General features: G+C 35.2%; 1 protein-coding gene across 4 annotated transcripts in view; it reads left to right on the top strand.

Annotated features, from left to right (window-relative positions):
* The window catches only part of PCDH11X (protocadherin 11 X-linked), a 431,541-nt gene that overhangs the window by 99,219 nt on the left and 312,423 nt on the right, over positions 1-19,899 (top strand). For 2 of the 4 annotated variants that reach the window (XM_086386944.1, XM_086386943.1), the window contains exon 3: positions 5,833-8,316. In XM_086386944.1, coding sequence (XP_086243070.1) covers positions 5,833-8,316 — 2,484 coding nt within the window. Of the gene's footprint in view, positions 1-5,832; positions 8,317-9,921; positions 9,973-11,430; positions 14,893-19,899 lie in introns of those variants that run through there. The other 2 variants (XM_086386946.1, XM_086386945.1) reach the window with 2 other exon arrangements.

Here is a 19,899-nt window from a genome sequence, read left to right as displayed (position 1 = left end):
AACCCTCCCCCTACCTCCATGATGATATGCCTCTGACTGTTGGGCTACAACCTACCTATTAAAAACTAGATCACTGAGAAATCTAGTATTTTCATTAACAAATGTGAACAATGTTTTGGTGACTAAGAATACTATACACTCATCATCATCATCCACAGGATATGTCTGTTCACCCATGATAGCATTAGCATTAATGACTTCCAATTATTCAGCATTGCCTTGATTAGAATGAGCCATCTATTATTAGTCACTGCCCATTTGAAACTCCATTCCCTAAAGAGCAAAGGATTTGACATATTCTTGCAGTGATTATTCATTTTCAAGAGAATATAATCCAAGGATAACTTTGTCATTTATTTAACTTTTCTCAAAAAAATCTGCCGCCATATTTATCATGGCATCCAGTTAATCAATATTCCAACACCCTGATACAGAGAAGAAATGACCTTCCCATATGATATAGAAACTGAAATCATTTTTTGGAATAAAGGAGATTTCTGAGCTTTGAGGATTAAATCCAACAGAAATTGGTTGAGAACTTTCCACAATTCAGAGAGTATAGAACCAATCAGAGTTATAATCACTCTAGAAGCTCTGAGACTTAAAAGATAAAATGTCTTCATAAGATCTTAGATTTTCTAACAGTATTTTCCCCTTGACCCCCAGATTTACCTTATCTTACATACTAACTGTCTTTACCTAAAGTTTTCTCTGACAATGGGTCAGAAGCATCTTGAATTTTATCATTCTGATATTAATAACAATCAGCTAGGTTTTCAAAAGTATCTATTAGTGAAATATCATATAGAAATCTTTCTGTCAGTGGCACAATGGGGATCAAGTAACAGGTTTTTTTTGTTTTATTCTTTTTGGTGATGATTACCTGCTGATTATCTCACACCTGAGAACTCTCCATAGTAGAAGAATTCTTGCCAACATCAGTAAGGCATCCCTTTTAAGAGGCAACTATAGTTGAAACTGTTGAACTCAAAGTCAAGAGACTTGGTGCTCAAATATGCCTCTACAATAAACTAACTGTGTGATCATGAGCAAATCACCCAACCTCACTGAATCTCATTGTCCTTTTTGTAAAAGGAGAAGAAGGAAGGCTAGATGATATCTGAAGTTCCTTCTAGTGCTGAGATTGAAGGATTCAATATACTGTATTCTTGTTTTCTTATGAAACCAGCTCATCTAACTTGAGCACAAGGGAAGCAGCTGCTAAAAAGAGCTGACTATCAACAATTAGGAGTGACATTTCATTTGTTTTGCACGTGTTTTCAATTAAAAACAGTTAGTGATTAAAATCACATGCTTGAAAATATAGTCCTTAAAAGACAATATTTTCAAATAAAATGTAAAACATTAAAATGTCTGGGATCAAGTCCAATTTTTATTCTAAACATTTGCTAGTATTAAAGAGCTTTTTTTTTTTTAATATTATGAGGCATGCTTAGATTTTGCAAGTGTTAGAAATTGCAGAGAAAGAGAGTGAGCTAGCAGGCAATGGAACAAGTAAGAAAGATAATGTTGAGTTATTATACATACTCATAAAAAATGTTGGTTTCCTCCTAGGATGTTGGTAGAGTGAATCAGATTTTGTTCTCTGCTTCATTTATATATGTCTCATATTTAGTCATTTGTTTAAGACTTTCCTTTCCTTTTTTTTTTTCTAAAAGTCAAAATCTGGCTTTTCAAAATTAAGTTACTGAAAAAAGTGGAAACCTGATGAATGAATTTCTTTCAGTTCCCATCTGTTCTCATGTATATAATCACCCTGGTATCTTCAATTAAATCTCCTTTGTGCCAGTCTATAACATTATGAATTTAAGTGAACACTTTAAAACATTTCAACCCAAATGCTTATTCCAAATAATATAGTCACATAGTTTGATTGTTCTTTTAGTTGGAGGACACAGAATAGTGATAGTGACACATGACCACAAAAAAGCAAAGATATAGATTTATCTTATGTCACACACACACACATACACACACACATTCTGAAGTAAGAGAAAAATACACTTTAAGACAGACATTGAGTGAAGTAAGTCAGAAAGATAAAAATAGGACTTACTTGGTAGTACAGCGAATAAGAATCCGCCTGCCAATTCAGGAGACACTGGTTTGATCCCTAGTCTGGGAAGATCCCACATGCTATGAAGCTACTAAGCCCATGGACCACAACTACTGATCCTGTGCCATGCTTCAAACAAGAGAGTAGTCCCTGCTCTCCACAACTAAAAAAAGCCCAAGCAGAGCAATTAAAACCCAGTGTAATAAAAAAATAATTTTTTAAAAAAAAGAGAAAAACAAATATGATATATTAATGCATATATGTGGAATCTAGAAAAAAAATGGTACAGATGAACTTATTTCCAAGGCAAGAACAGAGAGGCAGACATAGAGAATGGACACGTAAACAAAGGGGGAAGGAGAGGGTGGGATGAACTGGAAGATTAAGATTGACATATACACACTCATGTGTGAAATAGTGGGAACCTGCTATAAAGCATAGGAAGCCCAGCTCAGTGCTGTGATGACCTAGGTGAGTGAAAAAGGCAGGTAGGAGGGAGGTCCATGAGGGATGGGATATGGCTGATTCACTACAGCAGAAACTTAACACAGCACTTTAAAGCAATTATACTACAATTAAAATAAAAAGACAGAGGTAGTATCAAGACGCTGTCATTTTCAGTGACCTTCATGAGTACCTACTCTTTCATAAGAAAGAAAAGAGTAAACTGTTCCTAGTGTTGAAATCTGATGAAATGGAGGGAAAAAATAAGTCAATGGAAGGACTTACTTTTCTTGGGACTTACATTAACACCAAAGAACGATATGCTATGAATGTCATAGTTCTATTCAGTTCAGTTCACTTCAGTCACTCCTTTGTGTCCGACTCCTTGCGACCCCATGTAACACAGCACACCAGGCCTCCCTGCCCATCACCAATTCCCGGAGTCCACCCAAACTCATGTCCATCGAGTCTGTGATGCCATCCAGGCATCTCATCCTCTGTTGTCCCCTTCTCCTGCCTGCAATCCCTCCTAGAGTCAGGGTCTTTTCCAATGAGTCAACTCTTCGCATGAGGTGGCTGAAGTATTGGAGTTACAGCTTCAACATCAGTCCTTCCAATTAACACCCAGGACTGATCTCCTTTAAGATGGACTGGTTGGATCTCTTGCAATCCAAGGGACTCTCAAGAGTCTTTTCCAACACCACAGTTCAAAAGCATCAGTTCTTCAGTGCTCAGCTTTCTTTATAGTCCAACTCTCACATCCATACATGACCACTGAAAAACCATAGCTTTGACTAGATGGACCTTTGTTGGCAAAGTAATGCCTCTGCTTTTTAATATGCTATCTAGGTTGGTCATAACTTTCCTTCCAAGGAGTAAGCATTTTTTAATATCATGGCTGCAGTCACCATCTGCAGTGATTTTGGAGCCCAAAAAAATAAAGTCTGACACTGTTTCCACTGTTTCCCCATCTATTTCCCATGAAGTGATGGGACCAGATGCCAAGATCTTCATTTTCTGAATGCTGAGCTTTAAGCCAACTTTTTCACTCTCCACTTTCACTTTCATCAAGAGGCTTTTTAGTTCCTCTTCACTTTCTGCCATAAGGGTGGTGTCATCTGCATATCTGAGGTTATTGATATTTCTCCTGGCAATCTTGATTCCAGCTTGTGTTTCTTCCAGTCAGCGTCTCTCATGATCTACTCTGCATATAAGTTAAATATGCAGGGTGACAATATACAGCAAGGACATAGTCCTTTTCCTATTTGGAACCAGTCTGTTGTTCCATGTCCAGTTCTAACTGTTGCTTCCTGACCTGCATACAAATTTCTCAAAAGGCAGATCAGGTGGTCTGGTATTCCCATCTCTTTCAGAATTTTCCACAGTTTCTTGTGATCCACATAGTCAAAGGCTTTGGCATAGTCAATAAAGCAGAAATAGATGTTTTTCTGGAACTCTCTTGCTTTTTCCATGATCCAGCGGATGTTGGCAGTTTGATCTCTGGTTCCTCTGCCTTTTTAAAAACCAGCTTGAACATCAGGAAGTTCACAGTTCACATATTTCTGAAGCCTGGCTTGGAGAATTTTGAGCATTACTTTACTAGCGTGTGAGATGAGTGCAATTGTGCAGTAGTTTGAGCATTCTTTAGCATTGCCTTTCTTTGGGATTGGAATGAAAACTGACCTTTTCCAGTCCTGTGGCCACTGTTGAGCTTTCCAAATTTGCTGGCATATTGAGTGCAGCACTTTCACAGCATCAGCCTTCAGGATTTGAAATAGCTCAACTGGAATTCCATCATCTCCACTAGCTTTGTTCTTAGTGATGCTTTCTAAGGCCCACTTGACTTCACATTCTAGGATGTCTGGCTCTAGGTCAGTGATCACACCATCTTCTGTGTATTCTTACCACCTCTTCTTAATATCTTCTGCTTCTGTTAGGTCCGTACCATTTCTGCCCTTTATCGAGTCCATCTTTGCATGAAATGTTCCCTTGGTATCTCTCATTTACTTGAAGAGATCTCTAGTCTTTCCCATTCTGTTGTTTTCCTCTATTTCTTTGCACTGTTCACTGAGGAAGGCTTCCTTATCTCTTCTTGCTATTCTTTGGAACTCTGCATTCAGATGCTTATATCTTTCCTTTTCTCCTTTGCTTTTCACTTCTCTTCTTTTCACAGCTATTTGTCAGGCTCTCCAGACAGCCATTTTGCTTTTTTGCATTTCTTTTCCATGGGGATGGTCTTGATCCCTGTCTCATGTACAATGTCACAAACTTCATTCCATAGTTCATCAGGGACTCCATCTATCAGATCTAGGCCCTTAAACCTATTTCTCACTTCCACTGTATAATCATAAGGGATTTGATTTAGGTCATACCTGAATGGTCTAGGGTTTTCCTTACTTTCTTCAATTTATGTCTGAATTTGGCAATAAGGAGTTCATGATCTGAGCCACAGTCAGCTCCTGGTTTTGTTTTTGTTGACTGTAGGTTCAGTCTATTGTGTCCGCTAATTAAAAAACAACAACAACAAAAAAAAAAAAAACAAAAAGAATTTAAAATAACATTGTGCTGTTAATCTCTAAGATGCTTTTTTTTTTTTTTTTTTTGGCCACCCCGTATTTGCAGCATTTTAGTTCCCTGACCATGAATTGAACCTGGGCCCTAGTAGTAAAAGTGCCATGTCAAAACCACTGGATCACCAGGGAATTCCCGAAAATTCATTTTAACACCTTTTTGTATAGGGGGAAAAAAAGGGAAATTTTGTATTCTTTACACAAAGTTTTATTCTTATCAGAGTTTGCATATTTACTCCCTTTGCCAAAGGTTTTAGCTTTATTTGTTAGACGTTGTATATGCACTTTTGTGTTGGTTATTTTATACTTAATTGTTACTTTCGGTAGTGAAAAGTGCCCTAAACAGCTGAAATCTACAGTAAGATATTTTAATTCATTTGAAGTAACCATGGTTAATTCACTTATAATTTCATTTTCCATGTGAAATGGTGATAATTCTTTTTAAATTCTACATTATTCTTCTTTTTGAAATCTTTAGTAATTCAAAAAATTAGTTATACTTATCACTGTAAAATGCTGTAACCTGAGAACATCTTCTAGAACAATTCAAATTTCACAAATGTTTGGAGATGTTAAGCACCTTGTTTGTGTTGACACTATTATAGACAAATTTGGGACTTAGAACCTAAGTCTCTGGCATTTATTTCTGAGTTGATCCTATGTCATGTGGCTTCAAGTAATTGAAAACAAGTCTCATTAAATAATAACATAAGCTAAAATGTTTAATTCTTTGTTTTTCAGGGTCAAAATATTTTTGGGCTTGATATCATTGAAACCCCAGAAGGAGAAAAGATGCCACAACTAATAGTTCAAAAGGAGTTAGATAGGGAAGAGAAAGATACATATGTAATGAAAGTAAAGGTTGAAGATGGTGGCTTTCCTCAAAGATCCAGTACTGCTATTTTGCAAGTCAGTGTTGCTGATACAAATGACAACCATCCAGTTTTTAAGGAGAATGAGATTGAAGTCAGTATACCAGAAAATGCTCCTGTAGGTTCTTCAGTAACACAGCTCCATGCCACAGATGCTGATATAGGTGAAAATGCCAGGATTCATTTCTATTTCAGCAGTCTTGTCTCCAGCGTGGCCAAGAGGTTATTTCACCTCAACTCTACCACTGGACTTATCACAGTAAAAGAACCACTGGATAGGGAGGAATCTCCAAACCACAAGTTACTGGTTTTGGCAAGTGATGGTGGATTGATGCCAGCAAGAGCAATGGTGCTAGTAAATGTTACTGATGTCAATGATAATGTCCCATTGATTGACATAAGATACATCATTAATCCAATCAATGGCACTGTGGTTCTTTCAGAAAATGCTCCTCTCAACACCAAAATTGCTCTCATAACTGTGACAGATAAGGATGCTGACCATAACGGTAGGGTGACGTGCTTTACAGATCATGAAGTCCCTTTCAGATTAAGGCCAGTGTTCAGTAATCAATTCCTCCTAGAGACTGCTGCATATCTTGACTATGAGTCCACAAGAGAATATGCAATTAAATTACTGGCCTCAGATGCTGGCAAACCTCCTTTGAATCAATCATCCATGCTCCTCATCAAATTAAAAGATGAAAACGACAATGCTCCAGTTTTCACTCAGCCTTTCATAAGTCTTTCTGTTCCTGAGAATAACTCTCCTGGTACCCAGTTGACAAAAATAAGTGCAACAGATGCAGACACTGGGCGTAATGCTGAGATACATTACCTGCTAGGCATTGATGCTCCATCTGAATTCAACCTGGATCATCGTACAGGCATTCTGACTGCAGTGAAGAAATTGGATAGAGAAAAACAGGAAAAATACTCATTCACAGTTCTGGCAAAAGATAATGGGATGCCATCTTTAATAACCAATGCCACAGTCTTAGTGACCATTCTTGATCAGAATGACAATAGTCCAATTTTCACTCACAATGAGTACAACTTCTATGTCCCAGAAAACCTTCCAAGACATGGCACAGTAGGACTAATCACTGTAACTGATCCTGATTATGGAGAAAATTCTGCAGTAACTCTCTCCATTTTAGATGCAAATGATGACTTCACAATTGATCCACAGAGTGGTGTCATCCAACCGAATATTTCATTTGATAGAGAAAAACAAGAATCTTATACTTTCAATGTAAAGGCTGAGGATGGTGGTAGGGTATCACATTCTTCAACTGCCAAAGTCACTATAAATGTGGTCGATGTCAATGACAATAAACCAGTTTTTGTTGTCCCTCCTTCCAACTACTCTTTTGAATTGGTTTCACCATCTGCTAATCCAGGCACAGTGGTCTTCACGGTAGTTGCTATTGACAATGACACTGGCATGAATGCAGAGCTTCGTTACAGCATTGTAGGAGGAAACACAAAAGGTCTGTTTATGATTGACCAAACAACAGGCAACATTACACTGAAGGAAAAATGTGTCCTTGCAGATCTTGGTTTACACAAACTGATAGTCAAAGCCAAGGATTTAGGGCAACCTGATTCTCTCTTCAGTGTCATAAATGTTAATCTATTTGTTAATGAGTCGATGACCAATGCTACACTAATTTATGAATTGGTGCGCAAAAACATTGAAATACCAGTGACCCAAAATGTTGAGACAACTCATACATCCTCACCATCAAGTGACTATGTCAAAATCATGGTTGCCATTGTTGCTGGCACCATAACTGTCATTCTTGTTATTTTCATCACTGCTGTAGTAAGATGCCGCCAATCACCACACCTTAAGGCTGCTCAGAAAAACAAGCAGAATTCTGAATGGGTTACTCCAAACCCTGAAAACAGGCAGATGATGATGATGAAGAAAAAGAAGAAGCATACCCCTAAGAACTTACTGCTTAACTTTGTCACTATTAAAGAAGCTAAGGCAGAGGATGCTGACAATGATAGAAACACCGTCACACTAGACCTTCCCGTTGAACTGGAAGAGCAAACTATGGTCAAGTACAACTGGGGCACTACACCTACTACTTTCAAGCCTGACAGCCCTGATTTGGCCCAGCACTACAAATCTGCCTCTCCACAGCCTGCTTTCCAGATCCAGCCAGAAACTCCCCTAAATTTAAAGCACCACATCATCCAGGAACTGCCTCTTGATAACACCTTTGTGGGCTGTGATTCCATCTCCAAGTGTTCCTCCAGCAGTTCTGATCCCTACAGCATTTCTGAGTGCAGCTATCCAGTGACAAATATCAAGACCCCTGTGTCTGTACACACCAGACTGGTAGGTAATCAAAGTTTCTCACTAACCTTTCTAACTTTATTTTTCAAAATTATTTTCAGTTGAAGTAGGGCTTTACAGAATCTACTGACTCAATGGGGGATCAAAACGATCATATTTTTCAGAATTATCCAAATAGGTATATGGATTCATTTAAGTTTAATGGAAAATCAAAACAAAATGACTCCTAATTATAGGAAAATTGGGTGAGAAATGATGATTATAATAGAGGCAGTGTTGTCTGTAGATGGCACTATGACACTTCCTGTTAGAGAGAAGTGAAGTGAAGTGAAGTGAAGTCACTCAGTCGTGTCCGACTCTTTGTGACCCCATGGACTGTAGCCTACCAGGTTTCTCAGTCCATGGGATTTTCCAGGCAAGGGTACTGGAGTGGGTTGCCATTTCCTTCTCCAATATACTGGAAAAACTCCAAAATTTTTGGAGGTCATGACACTGTCCTCAGTACAGTTGTGTGCATGAGGACGAGAACAGCCCGGGCTGCATATATCACAATAATACCTTTTGGAATTTGATAAGCAAATCTTAATGGTACTGAGACTGCCATCTTCAGTTGGTAAAATCTGTCTACCCAAGATAGTCGAATAGCATCCAGATATCCTCCCCACTCACCATGCTTCCTAGCCCCCACAATGAAAAGGGAGTATAATGTTCAGATTAGGAACTCACCATTATTTTGGTTTATACATCTGTATTGACACAATGTAGCAAGAATGAAATTAGGAAAATGAAGTCATGCTAGTCTCATGTTCAGTCAAGAGAATGAAATATATATGAGACCTCTACTCTAGATATTCATTTGAGTATTTGCATATTCATGCAAGGTATTGAGCACTTCAAGAGACATTCTTAAGAGATAATGACTTTTGGAAAATGAAATATGATTGCTTTCTCTAATGGGCCTGAAGGAAAATATGAGCATATTAAGACCCAAGGCACCTGCGTACAGCAATTTAAAATCCAATGAATTATGAAAACAAGAGCTTATATAGTCTTCTTAATGATATTTCATGGAGAAATGAATAAAAATGTATCTAGAAATCCACAACTAAATTAAATAATTTAAGTATGATTATTTCCTTAATAAAGTTATATGATGGAATTTATCTACTTTTTTTTCTTGCAAAATCATGCCATATGTTGACTTTGTTTGTGTTACTCTTAAGAAGGTCTTCATCTCAATTTCAATGAATAAAAGCTTCTAAAAACTTAGTTAGGCTTAATAAAATGTAGTAATATGAAAGTCAGAATAAGTTTCTTCTCACCAAAGTTAGAGATATTAAAGAAATCTATCAGGATTCCAAATAGCAATGAAAATAATTTATGATTAGGAAATGTCTTAAGAATCGAAGTCACTCAAGGATCAATGCATAGTTAAATAATACAATGTTAGCCTTTCTCAATCACTGAGCAAAATTAAGAAACTAATTTAGCTGTGCGTTCATTTTTGTTACAATAATTTCATAATTATGCTATTGTAAATGGTAAAATAGAACCCTACTCTCTGTGGAGTTTTTTATATGCTTTGAATAAGTTTACAGGGCAGTGGTTATTTCTACAGTTTACATGAGCCCCATGTTTTCTACCAAGGTGGATCTTAAATGGGTGGCAAACATAACAGATGCCTAACATCTCATCATGGTGAGTTTTTATTTATATGTAACCATTAAAAAGTGTGATCTCATTTCCTATTTCTCATTGCTATCATTCTGTTTTTGGAAACATTTCTCAACAAAAAAGTATTTTTTATGACTAGCACTTTATGTGTTTTGTGTAGCCTAATATCACTTTTCCTGGGGGTAAATTTGTGATTCACTTAAAAACCTACAATGAGTAGGGTTTGTGAATTACTTTCACAAAGCATCATTTTTAATAGAATGGCTTTTAAAGTTTGTTAAAAGAGAAAATTCTGGTTTCAACTGTTTTCAAAAGCATGGAGATGTTTAAGAGCTAGACTTATTTTACATGAAGACAAGAACATACAGTAAGCAAACCATAGATGGTTTTCCAAATATCTTCTGCTTCTTTTAAACTATTTTTTTAAACTATTTTCTAATCTTGAGAAAGTCAATACAATTAATAACTTTTATTCAGACATTTTATTTTATTTAGCAAAGAAATCTTTTCCTAAACATAGGATAATAATTTCACAGGACAGGCAAAATAAGGAAAGTAGATGCTAATGAGAATAAAATCTTGGTTATGATTTGGTTTTAATTAGCTAAAAGGACTATCTTAGAATCAATGTGTTCTCAGATGAAATTCTACTTTTTCAGATCTTAGGAAATAGGTAAATTATATATTTTATGTCATTGGTTGACAGATGTTTCAGATTAATTACTAAATATCTTCTGGACATGAATTGGTGAACTTAGGGAGACTAATGTGATACTAAAAATAATTTGAATCCTTGTATTTTTTGCAACATTTGCAATGTTCTTCACTCTTTCTATATACACTTCATTTAATGGTATAAACCCAGCAAAGATACTCCTCTTTGATATAAATTTTTACAAGTATTCTGGATGGCATTTCTGTATATATTGTAGTAGAAATTAAAAACAAGAAGTTTGAAAGATGATCTTACAGTTTGCTTTTTATTTCCATCTTTCAGAGTAAGCAGATAGGGTTTGCTTGGTGTGACTCTGGGAAAACAGTAAGAATAATCATTTTAGAATCAATTTTGATACTTGTATAAAAGAGATACAATGCCAAAAAGAAGCCTTGCTTAACACAGTTCTCCCATTAAAATATTGTGAAGAAAATATATTTGGAAAATAGGAAAAAATGAATTTATTATCTTGAAATGGCCTTCTGTGTACAAGTCACTGTCTTAGCCATGTATTTAAGATACTTCATTTCAAAAAGAAACAATTCATGGTTACATGAATGTAGGTATTATAAATGGATTTTAAATGTAAGAGGAGTCTGAATTAGCTTGGAATAAGATTGGTATTCACCACTGTTAAATTCCATAACCTTGATCTTGTGTATCTGTATTTTAGCAATATGAATTTTAGCCACATAGCATGATTGGCAACTAAGACTCCTAGAACACAGCCACCTGATTTTGATAACATGTTATTTTTCTTGTCCTAGACTGATTCCAGGACATCAACTATTGAAATCTACAGTGAGATATAACTTTCTAGGAACAACATAATTCCATTCCCCTTCCAAAAAAATCAATGATTTGTGATTTCAAAATTTGGCTAAGATCATTAATCTTGTAGTCTGGATTTCCCACTATAAAGGCAAGCAAAACAAAAACCACATTAAAGATTATGTCCCACTGAACCTCATATTACTTTGGCTATAATTTGCAATCAAAATTTTAAATTTGTGGAAGAAATAGTGCAGTGTGATAAAAAAAAAAAAAGTTTTATCATGCTATTTCTCCATTTGCTTGCTCTGAATGTCAACAATTGTGATGTAATATAATGTGTCTTGATGTACAAACTGATGATTAATATATCAATCATGAAACATGGAATTACTTGCCTGGTTCGATTGCTGAAGATTTTAAACATCATCTCCAGGAGTCTGGAAGTGAAGCTGAATTATCCAAGCTACACTCTGAAAGGTATCCAGGGAAAGAGATTGTCTTTAATACTCCAAACAGCAACAAGCAAAAACACTCTAGTTGATTTTTTGAAAAATATTCACTAATACAGTGTTGTTGAGAAAATAAGTATAAATATCCATCACTCTGCTTAAAAGTTAGATTATATAAACAAATTTTAATAGGTTTTTATGTCGACTATAATCATGTTGTTTCACTACTTTAATCATTAAAAATTTATTTTTGCTGTAATTATGTTTCTTTTTCTATAAATACTGAAAAATAAGGTTGGTTTTTTTTTTAATATTTTTACCTCTCAAGAATGTCAGTTCTTTATACTCCCTGACATTTTGGAAAAAACATGCTGGTATTTCTTATGTAATGAAACGTAATTCTCATTAATTCCTATCATATGAGAGTAGAGATAAGGATTTAAATAGGATATTTTGAAAGATTTTAATCTTAATTTTGAAACTACAAAGGAAAATATACAACACTATAGTCACAGCTAGATAGATCTGCATTATTTCTCTGGCATTAATTTTCTGAATACATTCCATTGCTTTGAGTAATTTGCACTTAAACATATTCTCCACAATATGTTGATCAACCAATTTCCTATACAAATGACTGAATGCCTCAAACTGGGTGTACATATTTACTGAGGAAGGAATGATGTGTCTTAATTTTATATTGTATTTTTTAAGCTGCTTATGATTTACTAACAATACTAATAAAAGTTAAAGAAACACACAATTTTGTGTGACAAAAAGGGAGTATAAAGGACCCTTAAAATTATTACATAACAGATGTTTCCTGGCTTATCATTCAAATGCTTCATTGTGTATCATCTTACCTTGCAAAGTGAGAATAGAATTTGGTCTATTATGTATATACATTAAATTAGTGTAGTATTTGAAGTGTTCTTTGGTGTAAAGGTATTTACAAGTGGTTTATGATTTATTTAGCATTTAGAATTAGTGTAATTCTTATGTATCTGACATATAGGCAGTATTTTTTTAAGATTTCTATTAAAAGTTAGCATTTGCATTTACTCAGTACAAATCTCTGGTACCTCCATTAATATCAAATTCCTTGAACATACTTGCTATTTGATGTTTTAAATATAACTTAGTTAATGATAAAGATTGTGATTGTAGCTCTTACTGGTAATGAGAAGTGTCACGTAAATTACAATATTATATTGCAATACTTATAAACAACTTGTAGAAAAATACTTAAAATTAAATTTTACCTTTGTGAAAGTTATTCATATAGAATAATCTTATAATTCCTCTCCCACTTCTTAAATTAAATATTTGAGTTTAATTCAAATCATTTCAAGGAATGTGAAAATTGAGCCAACTCATTATACCCTTAGAGTCAAGGCCCTGCAGGTACCAAGATGGTGTACTAAGAGTAGGAGTTTCGAAAATCCATAGCCTCAGTTTAATTGTAAGTAAAGTGATGAAACCCAAGAAAATGAATTAATACTTCACATGTCCCATGATCAACTACTGGGGCTTCATGACCATTTGTACATATAATTATTATAAAAGAGCATTTTAAATATTAGAAACATTCTGTGAACTAGAGAACACTTCATTTTTCTTCTACTTCTGTGAACATTTCCTTTATGACTGTAATAAGGAAAACTCCTAATTACTCCTTTGTATATATGAAGATGAAAATGTCTTGAAACAGTTATTTCAGTTCAGTTCAGTCGTTCAGTCGTGTCCCACTCTTTGCGACCCCATGAATCACAGCACGCCAGGCCTCCCTGTCCATCACCAATCTGATTTCGGTGTTGACCATCTGATGATGTCCATGTGTTCTTCTCTTGTGTTTTTGGAAGAGGGTGCTTGCTATGACCAGTGCATTTTCTTGGCAAACCTCTATTAGTCTTTGCCCTGCTTCATTCCATATTCCAAGGCCAAATTTGCCTGTTACTCCAGGTGTTTCTTGACTTCCTACTTTTGCATTCCAGTCCCCTATAATGAAAAGGACATCTTTGTGGGGTGTTAGTTCTAAAAGGTCTTGTAGGTCATCATAGAACCATTCGATTTCAGCTTCTTCAGCATTACTGGTTGGGGCATAGGCTTGGATTACTGTGATACTGAATGATTTGCCTTGGAAACGAACAGAGATCATTCTGTCGTTTTTGAGGTTGCATCCAAGTACTGCATTTCAATCTCTTTTGTTGACCATGATGGCTACTCCATTTCTTCTGAGGGATTCCTGCCCGCAGTAGTAGATATAATAGTCATCTGAGTTAAATTCACCCATTCCAGTCCATTTTAGTTCGCTGATTCCTAGAATGTCGACATTCACTCTTGCCATCTCTTGTTTGACCACTTCCAATTTGCCTTGATTCAAGGACCTGACATTCCAGGTTCCTATGCAATATTGCTCTTTACAGCATCAGACCTTGCTTCTATCACCAGTCATATACACAACTGGGTATTGTTTTTACTTTGACTCCATCCCTTCATTCTTTCTGGAGTTATTTCTCCACTGATATTCAGTAGCATATGGGGTGGAGAGGTCTGACAGAATGTGTTCCACTGGAGAAGGGAATGGCAAACCACTTCAGTATTCTTGCCATGAGAACCCCATGAACAGTATGAAACAGTTATTTAGAATCCCTTAACAAAATTTCTCAATATTTGTTTGGGTGTCATCTTTGTAAAAGATGAAAATAGAAATTATTTTGAAAGCTGCTAGTGATCCCATCTCACAGAATACTATTTCTGTGAGAAAGGAACTTCTGAAATGATTTCTTTCCTGCTTTTGTGGCTAAATATTTACCCATATAAACTAATGATGATCGAGATTTAACAGTATTTAAAATTCGGCCATTGATGAAAATGGATCCTGCTTTTGATTATTGACTACCCTTGGTCTGTCCTTTGCTTATGCTTGAAGAAATAATATTACCCTTTGAGAATAGTATGGACATCACTGAATCTATTTTTCACAATGGCCAGAGAGAACAAAAATATGTACTTTTCTAGTTGATTCCTTCTTTGTCAGTTGCTTTGCTGACACTTTTAATTTAATCATTGGTGTTCTTACATGTTTGCCTTACAAGATCTCAGGTATTTTCGCATCTATTGTGTTGCCATTAATGGACTCCTAGAATATTCTCAGTGAAGTGTCCTTGATGGTCTCTTTGGTTCATATTCTAGCCAGTGAATAGAGAAAACTGAAGGAAACAAAATCTTAAGACTAGTCATCAAATAAACTTTTATGGACTATCTAATTGATTAAGTAGAATATGCTGTATAACTTCACACCTGGAAGCACTCAAAGGACTATTACTTTCTTTTGATTAAAATCCACAGAACATAAACTGAAAAATAATATTGCTAAATTCAATTCCTTATTTTTCATTAAATATAAAAGATTATTTTTACAAGTAGAATAGTTTTGCCATAATATATTTATAAGTTACTTTTATTTTCGATGACTTAAATTGAAAATCTTATAAAACAATTTTCATTCTATCCATTCAATTCAGTTCAGTCACTCAGTCGTGTCCGAATCTTTGTGATACCATGAATCACAGCACGTGAGGCCTCCCTGTCCATCACCAACTCCCGGAGTTCACTCAGACTCACCTCCATCGAGTCAGTGATGCCATCCAGCCATCTTATCCTCTGTCATCCCCTTCTCCTCCTACCCTCAATCCCACCCATCATCAGAGTCTTTCCCAATGGGTCAACTCTTTGCATGAGGTGGCCAAAGTACTGGAGTTTCAGCTTCAGCATTATTCCTTCTAAAGAAATCCCAGAAAGCATCAATTCTTTGGCACTCAACTTTCTTCACAGTTCAACTCCAACATCCATACGTGACCAAAGGAAAAACCATAGCCTTGACTAGATGGACCTTTGTTGGCAAAGTAATGTCTCTGCTTTTCAATATGCTATCTAGGTGGGTCATAACTTTCCTTCCAAGGAGTAAGCCTCTTTTAATTTCATGGCTGCAGTCACCATCTGCAGTGATTTTGGAGCCCAACAAAATAAAGTCTAACACTGTTGCCACTGTTTTCCCATCTATTTCCCATAAAGTGAGGGGACCAAATGCCATGATCTTCATTTTCTGAATATTGAGCTTTAAGCCAACTTTTTCACTCTCCACTTTCACTTTCATCAAGAGGCTTTTTAGTTCCTCTTCACTTTCTGCCATAGGGTGGTATCATCTGCATATCTGAGGTTATTGATATTTCTCCTGGCAATCTTGATTCCAGCTTGTGCTTCTTCCAGCCAAGCGTTTGTCATGATGTACTCTGCATATAAGTTAAATAAGCAGGGTGACAATATACAGCCTTGACGTACTCCTTTTCATATTAAGAAACAGTCTGTTGTTCAATGTCCAGTTCTAACTGTTGCTTCCTGACCTGCATACAGGTTTCTCAAGAGGCAGGTCAGGTGGTCTGGTATTCCCATCTTTTTCATGATTTTCCAGTTTATTGTGATCCACACAAAGGCTTTGGCATAGTCAATAAAACAGAAATATATGTTTTTTTGGAACTCTCTTGCTTTTTCCATGATCCAGCAGATCTTGGCAATTTGATCTCTGGTTCCTCTGCCTTTTCTAAAACCAGCTTGAGCATCTGGAAGTTCATAGTTCACATATTGCTGAAGCCTGGCTTGGAGAATTTTGAGCATTACTTTACTAGTGTGTGAGATGAGTGCAATTGTGCAGTAGTTTGAGCATTCTTTGGCATTGCCTTTCTTTGGGATTGGAATGAAAACTGAGCTTTTCCAGTCCTGTGGCCACTGCTGAGTTTTCCAAATTTCCTGGCATATTGAGTGCAGCACTTTCACAGCATCATCTTTCAGGATTTGAAATAGCTCAACTGGAATGCCATCACTTCCACTAGCTTTGTTCTTAGTGATGCTTTATAAGGCCCACTTGACTTCACATTCCAGGATGTCTGGCTCTAGGTCAGTGATCACATCATCATGATTATCTGGGTCGTGAAGATCTTTTTTGTAGAGTTCCTCTGTGTATTCTTGCCACAGCTTCTTAATATCTTCTGCTTCTGTTAGGTCCATACCATTTCTGTCCTTTATTGAGCCCATCTTTGCATGAAATGTTCCTTTGGTATCTCTAATTTTCTTGGAGAGATCTCTAGTCTTTCCCATTCTGTTGTTTTAGTCTATTTCTTTGCATTGATCACTGAGGAAGGCTTCCTTATCTCTTCTCGCTATTCTTTGGAACTCTGCATTCAGATGTTTATATCTTTCCTTTTCTCCTTTGCTTTTCACTTCTCTTCTTTTCACAGCTATTTGTAAGGCCTCCCCAGACAGCCATTTTGTTTTTTTGCATTTCTTTTCCATGGGTATGGTCTTGATCCCTGTCTCGTGTACAATGTCACGAACCTCATTCCTAGTTCATCAGGCACTCTATCTATCAGATCTAGGCCCTTAAGTCTATTTCTCACTTCCACCGTATAATCATAAGGATTTGATTTAGGTCATACCTGAATGGTCTAGTGGTTTTCCCTACTTTCTTCAATTTAAGTCTGAATTTGGCAATAAGGAGTTCATGATATGAGCCACAGTGAGCTCCTCGTCTTGTTTTTGTTGACTGCATAGAGCTTCTCCACCTTTGGCTGCAAAGAATATAATCAGTCTGATTTCGGTGTTAACCATCTGGTGATGTCCATGTGTAGAGTCCTCTCTTGTGTTGTTGGAAGAGGGTGTTTGCTATGACCAGTACATTTTCTTTGCAAAACTCTATTAGTTAATCTTTTATGTATAATTTTGTTTTCTCGGCTGAACATCCTGTTGATGTTATCAATGAGGAAATTTACAGTTTAGAATAATTTTTTAAGTTGAATTTGGATTCAATCAATCATTATTTTGTACAATATTTGCTAATCTAATTTTAACACAAATTAATACTGCCTCATTTTACAATTTTGTCACCTGCATTAGTCACAATTAATTAGATTTTGTAATTGTGCTTCTAGTTAGGTGTGATATGAAACCTCATCGCAACTGAAGTGCTATAGGACAAGCAGATTTTAGTAATCTTATATGAACTTGGGCAATACTCTGTAAATGTTTCCTGTAGGTGCTTTTGTGTAATAGACATGTTTCTTAGATTTTCCTTAGTTTTGTGTACTTTAAATATTTAGATTTCTAGCATACCCAAAGTTCTCATGATATTATGAAGCTGTATGTGTTGTATATAATTATTTTTCAAAAGAACTACTGTGCAATGTGTTTTTTTCATGCATTATGGATGTTCATATTATAACACCTGTGGCCTTATATGGTATTTGAATTAGGAGCAGACTTTTTAAAATTGTAGCATAGTCATATGCCTTTATTTTTATTGGACATATAATACTTATTTGTTGTAGAAAAATTTAGTAAATCTTAGATAGATCTTACATGAAGAATTTTTAAACTATTTGTTTTTATTTCAAGCTATTCCAGTAAGTTTTTCTTTATAATTCAGTTGGTAATTCTGTTTAACCTTTAAAAGTGGTGCACTTTAAAATTAAAGAAGTATTCTATTCTTTTTTTTCCTTTTTTTACATCCTGTTATTATTTTATTTTATTTTTTAACTTTACAATATTGTATTAGTTTTGCCATATATCAACATGAATCTGTCACAGGTATACACGTGTTCCCCATCCTGAACCCTCCTCCCTCCTCCCTCCCCATACCATCCTTCTGGGTGAGAGGGTGGGATGATTTGGGAGAATGGCACTGAAACATGTTCTTTTTTTATGATAAACTATACATGCAGGATTTTTTATAAATAGTGGTGATTGACTCAATTATTATGCATATTGTTTATTTTTATTGATGCATGATTAGACATTTATTAAATAGCAGAGTCTGACTAGTTGAAGATATAATAAAGAGGCATGCTTTATATCTCAACTGTGAGACTAATCTCCCCTCAGTGAGAATATCAAGTCAATGAAAAAGCTTTTTCGATAAAAAGAATGCCATCTAATTACCTTCCATAAGTTCCCTTAGAATGAACAACCAAGTTATATAATTATTTCCAAAAAGTCTCATAACCAACTCTTGCCTTTTTCATATTCTAGATATTCTCAGTTAAAATTAACTGTCCCTTTATAAGTGATTAATTATATTTAATTATCTACACATACACTGTACTACCCAATTAGGAGTAAGTGTTTTTGTGAAGTAAAAAAAAGTCACATTCTATTTGGTTTCAGATAGTCAAATTGACATAATAATGAAAATGAAGTATCTCAATGGATATTCTAGAAATATTTGCACTTTTATCCCTTGTCTTGGAGCCTTATATTTATTAATTATTCATTGATTTATTTCATAAAATGTTGTTCTCTTTGAAATACACTTTTGAAGCATTTTCATTGTTTTGTCTTAATACTTGATAAAACACATTAGATAGCAAAATAATGGTTTCATTAGATACTTAGAGAAATTTTGAATAATACCACTTTTACTCTATTTGGTTGTTGTTAGAAGTAAACGAATATACAATACTGGTGAAAAACTTTTTCAGAAATCCAATAATAAGCATTAAAATATATTTATTTGTCTTATTACATATCAGTTCTAACCTCAGTTTCAAAATGCAGATCTTTATTACAATAATACTTTAAAACTAAACAGAATTGCTCATAAATGCTATCACCTTAAACAAAAAAGTTTCTAGTAATACAAATATAGAGCTCAAATAGTTGTTCAGTATCACAGCCTTGAAGTAATTCAACACAACCTCACACATACACACAAGTCTCATATTCAAGCTGAGAAAAAACACACAAAAATGAAATTGCATGGACTCTGGAAAACTAATTTATGAACTCTTAAATGAGAGACTATCTTATTATTATTTTTTAATTTATCTTATTATTAATTTTATTTGATCACTCATTTGGAACTATGTATTGGGTGCCTTTCTTGTAGATAATTATATACATTATTTATGATGTTCAGATTGAACCTTTTTTTTTTTCACATAAATATAGTTATTCAAGAGA

The sequence above is a fragment of the Bos grunniens genome, chromosome X (assembly GCF_055505025.1).
Source record: "Bos grunniens cultivar Pamir isolate PY7600 chromosome X, Bosgru_T2T1.0, whole genome shotgun sequence".
NCBI classification, from domain to species: Eukaryota; Metazoa; Chordata; class Mammalia; order Artiodactyla; family Bovidae; genus Bos; species Bos grunniens.
Note: the sequence above shows the minus strand (reverse complement) of the source record. Positions and strands in the feature narration are given on the sequence as shown.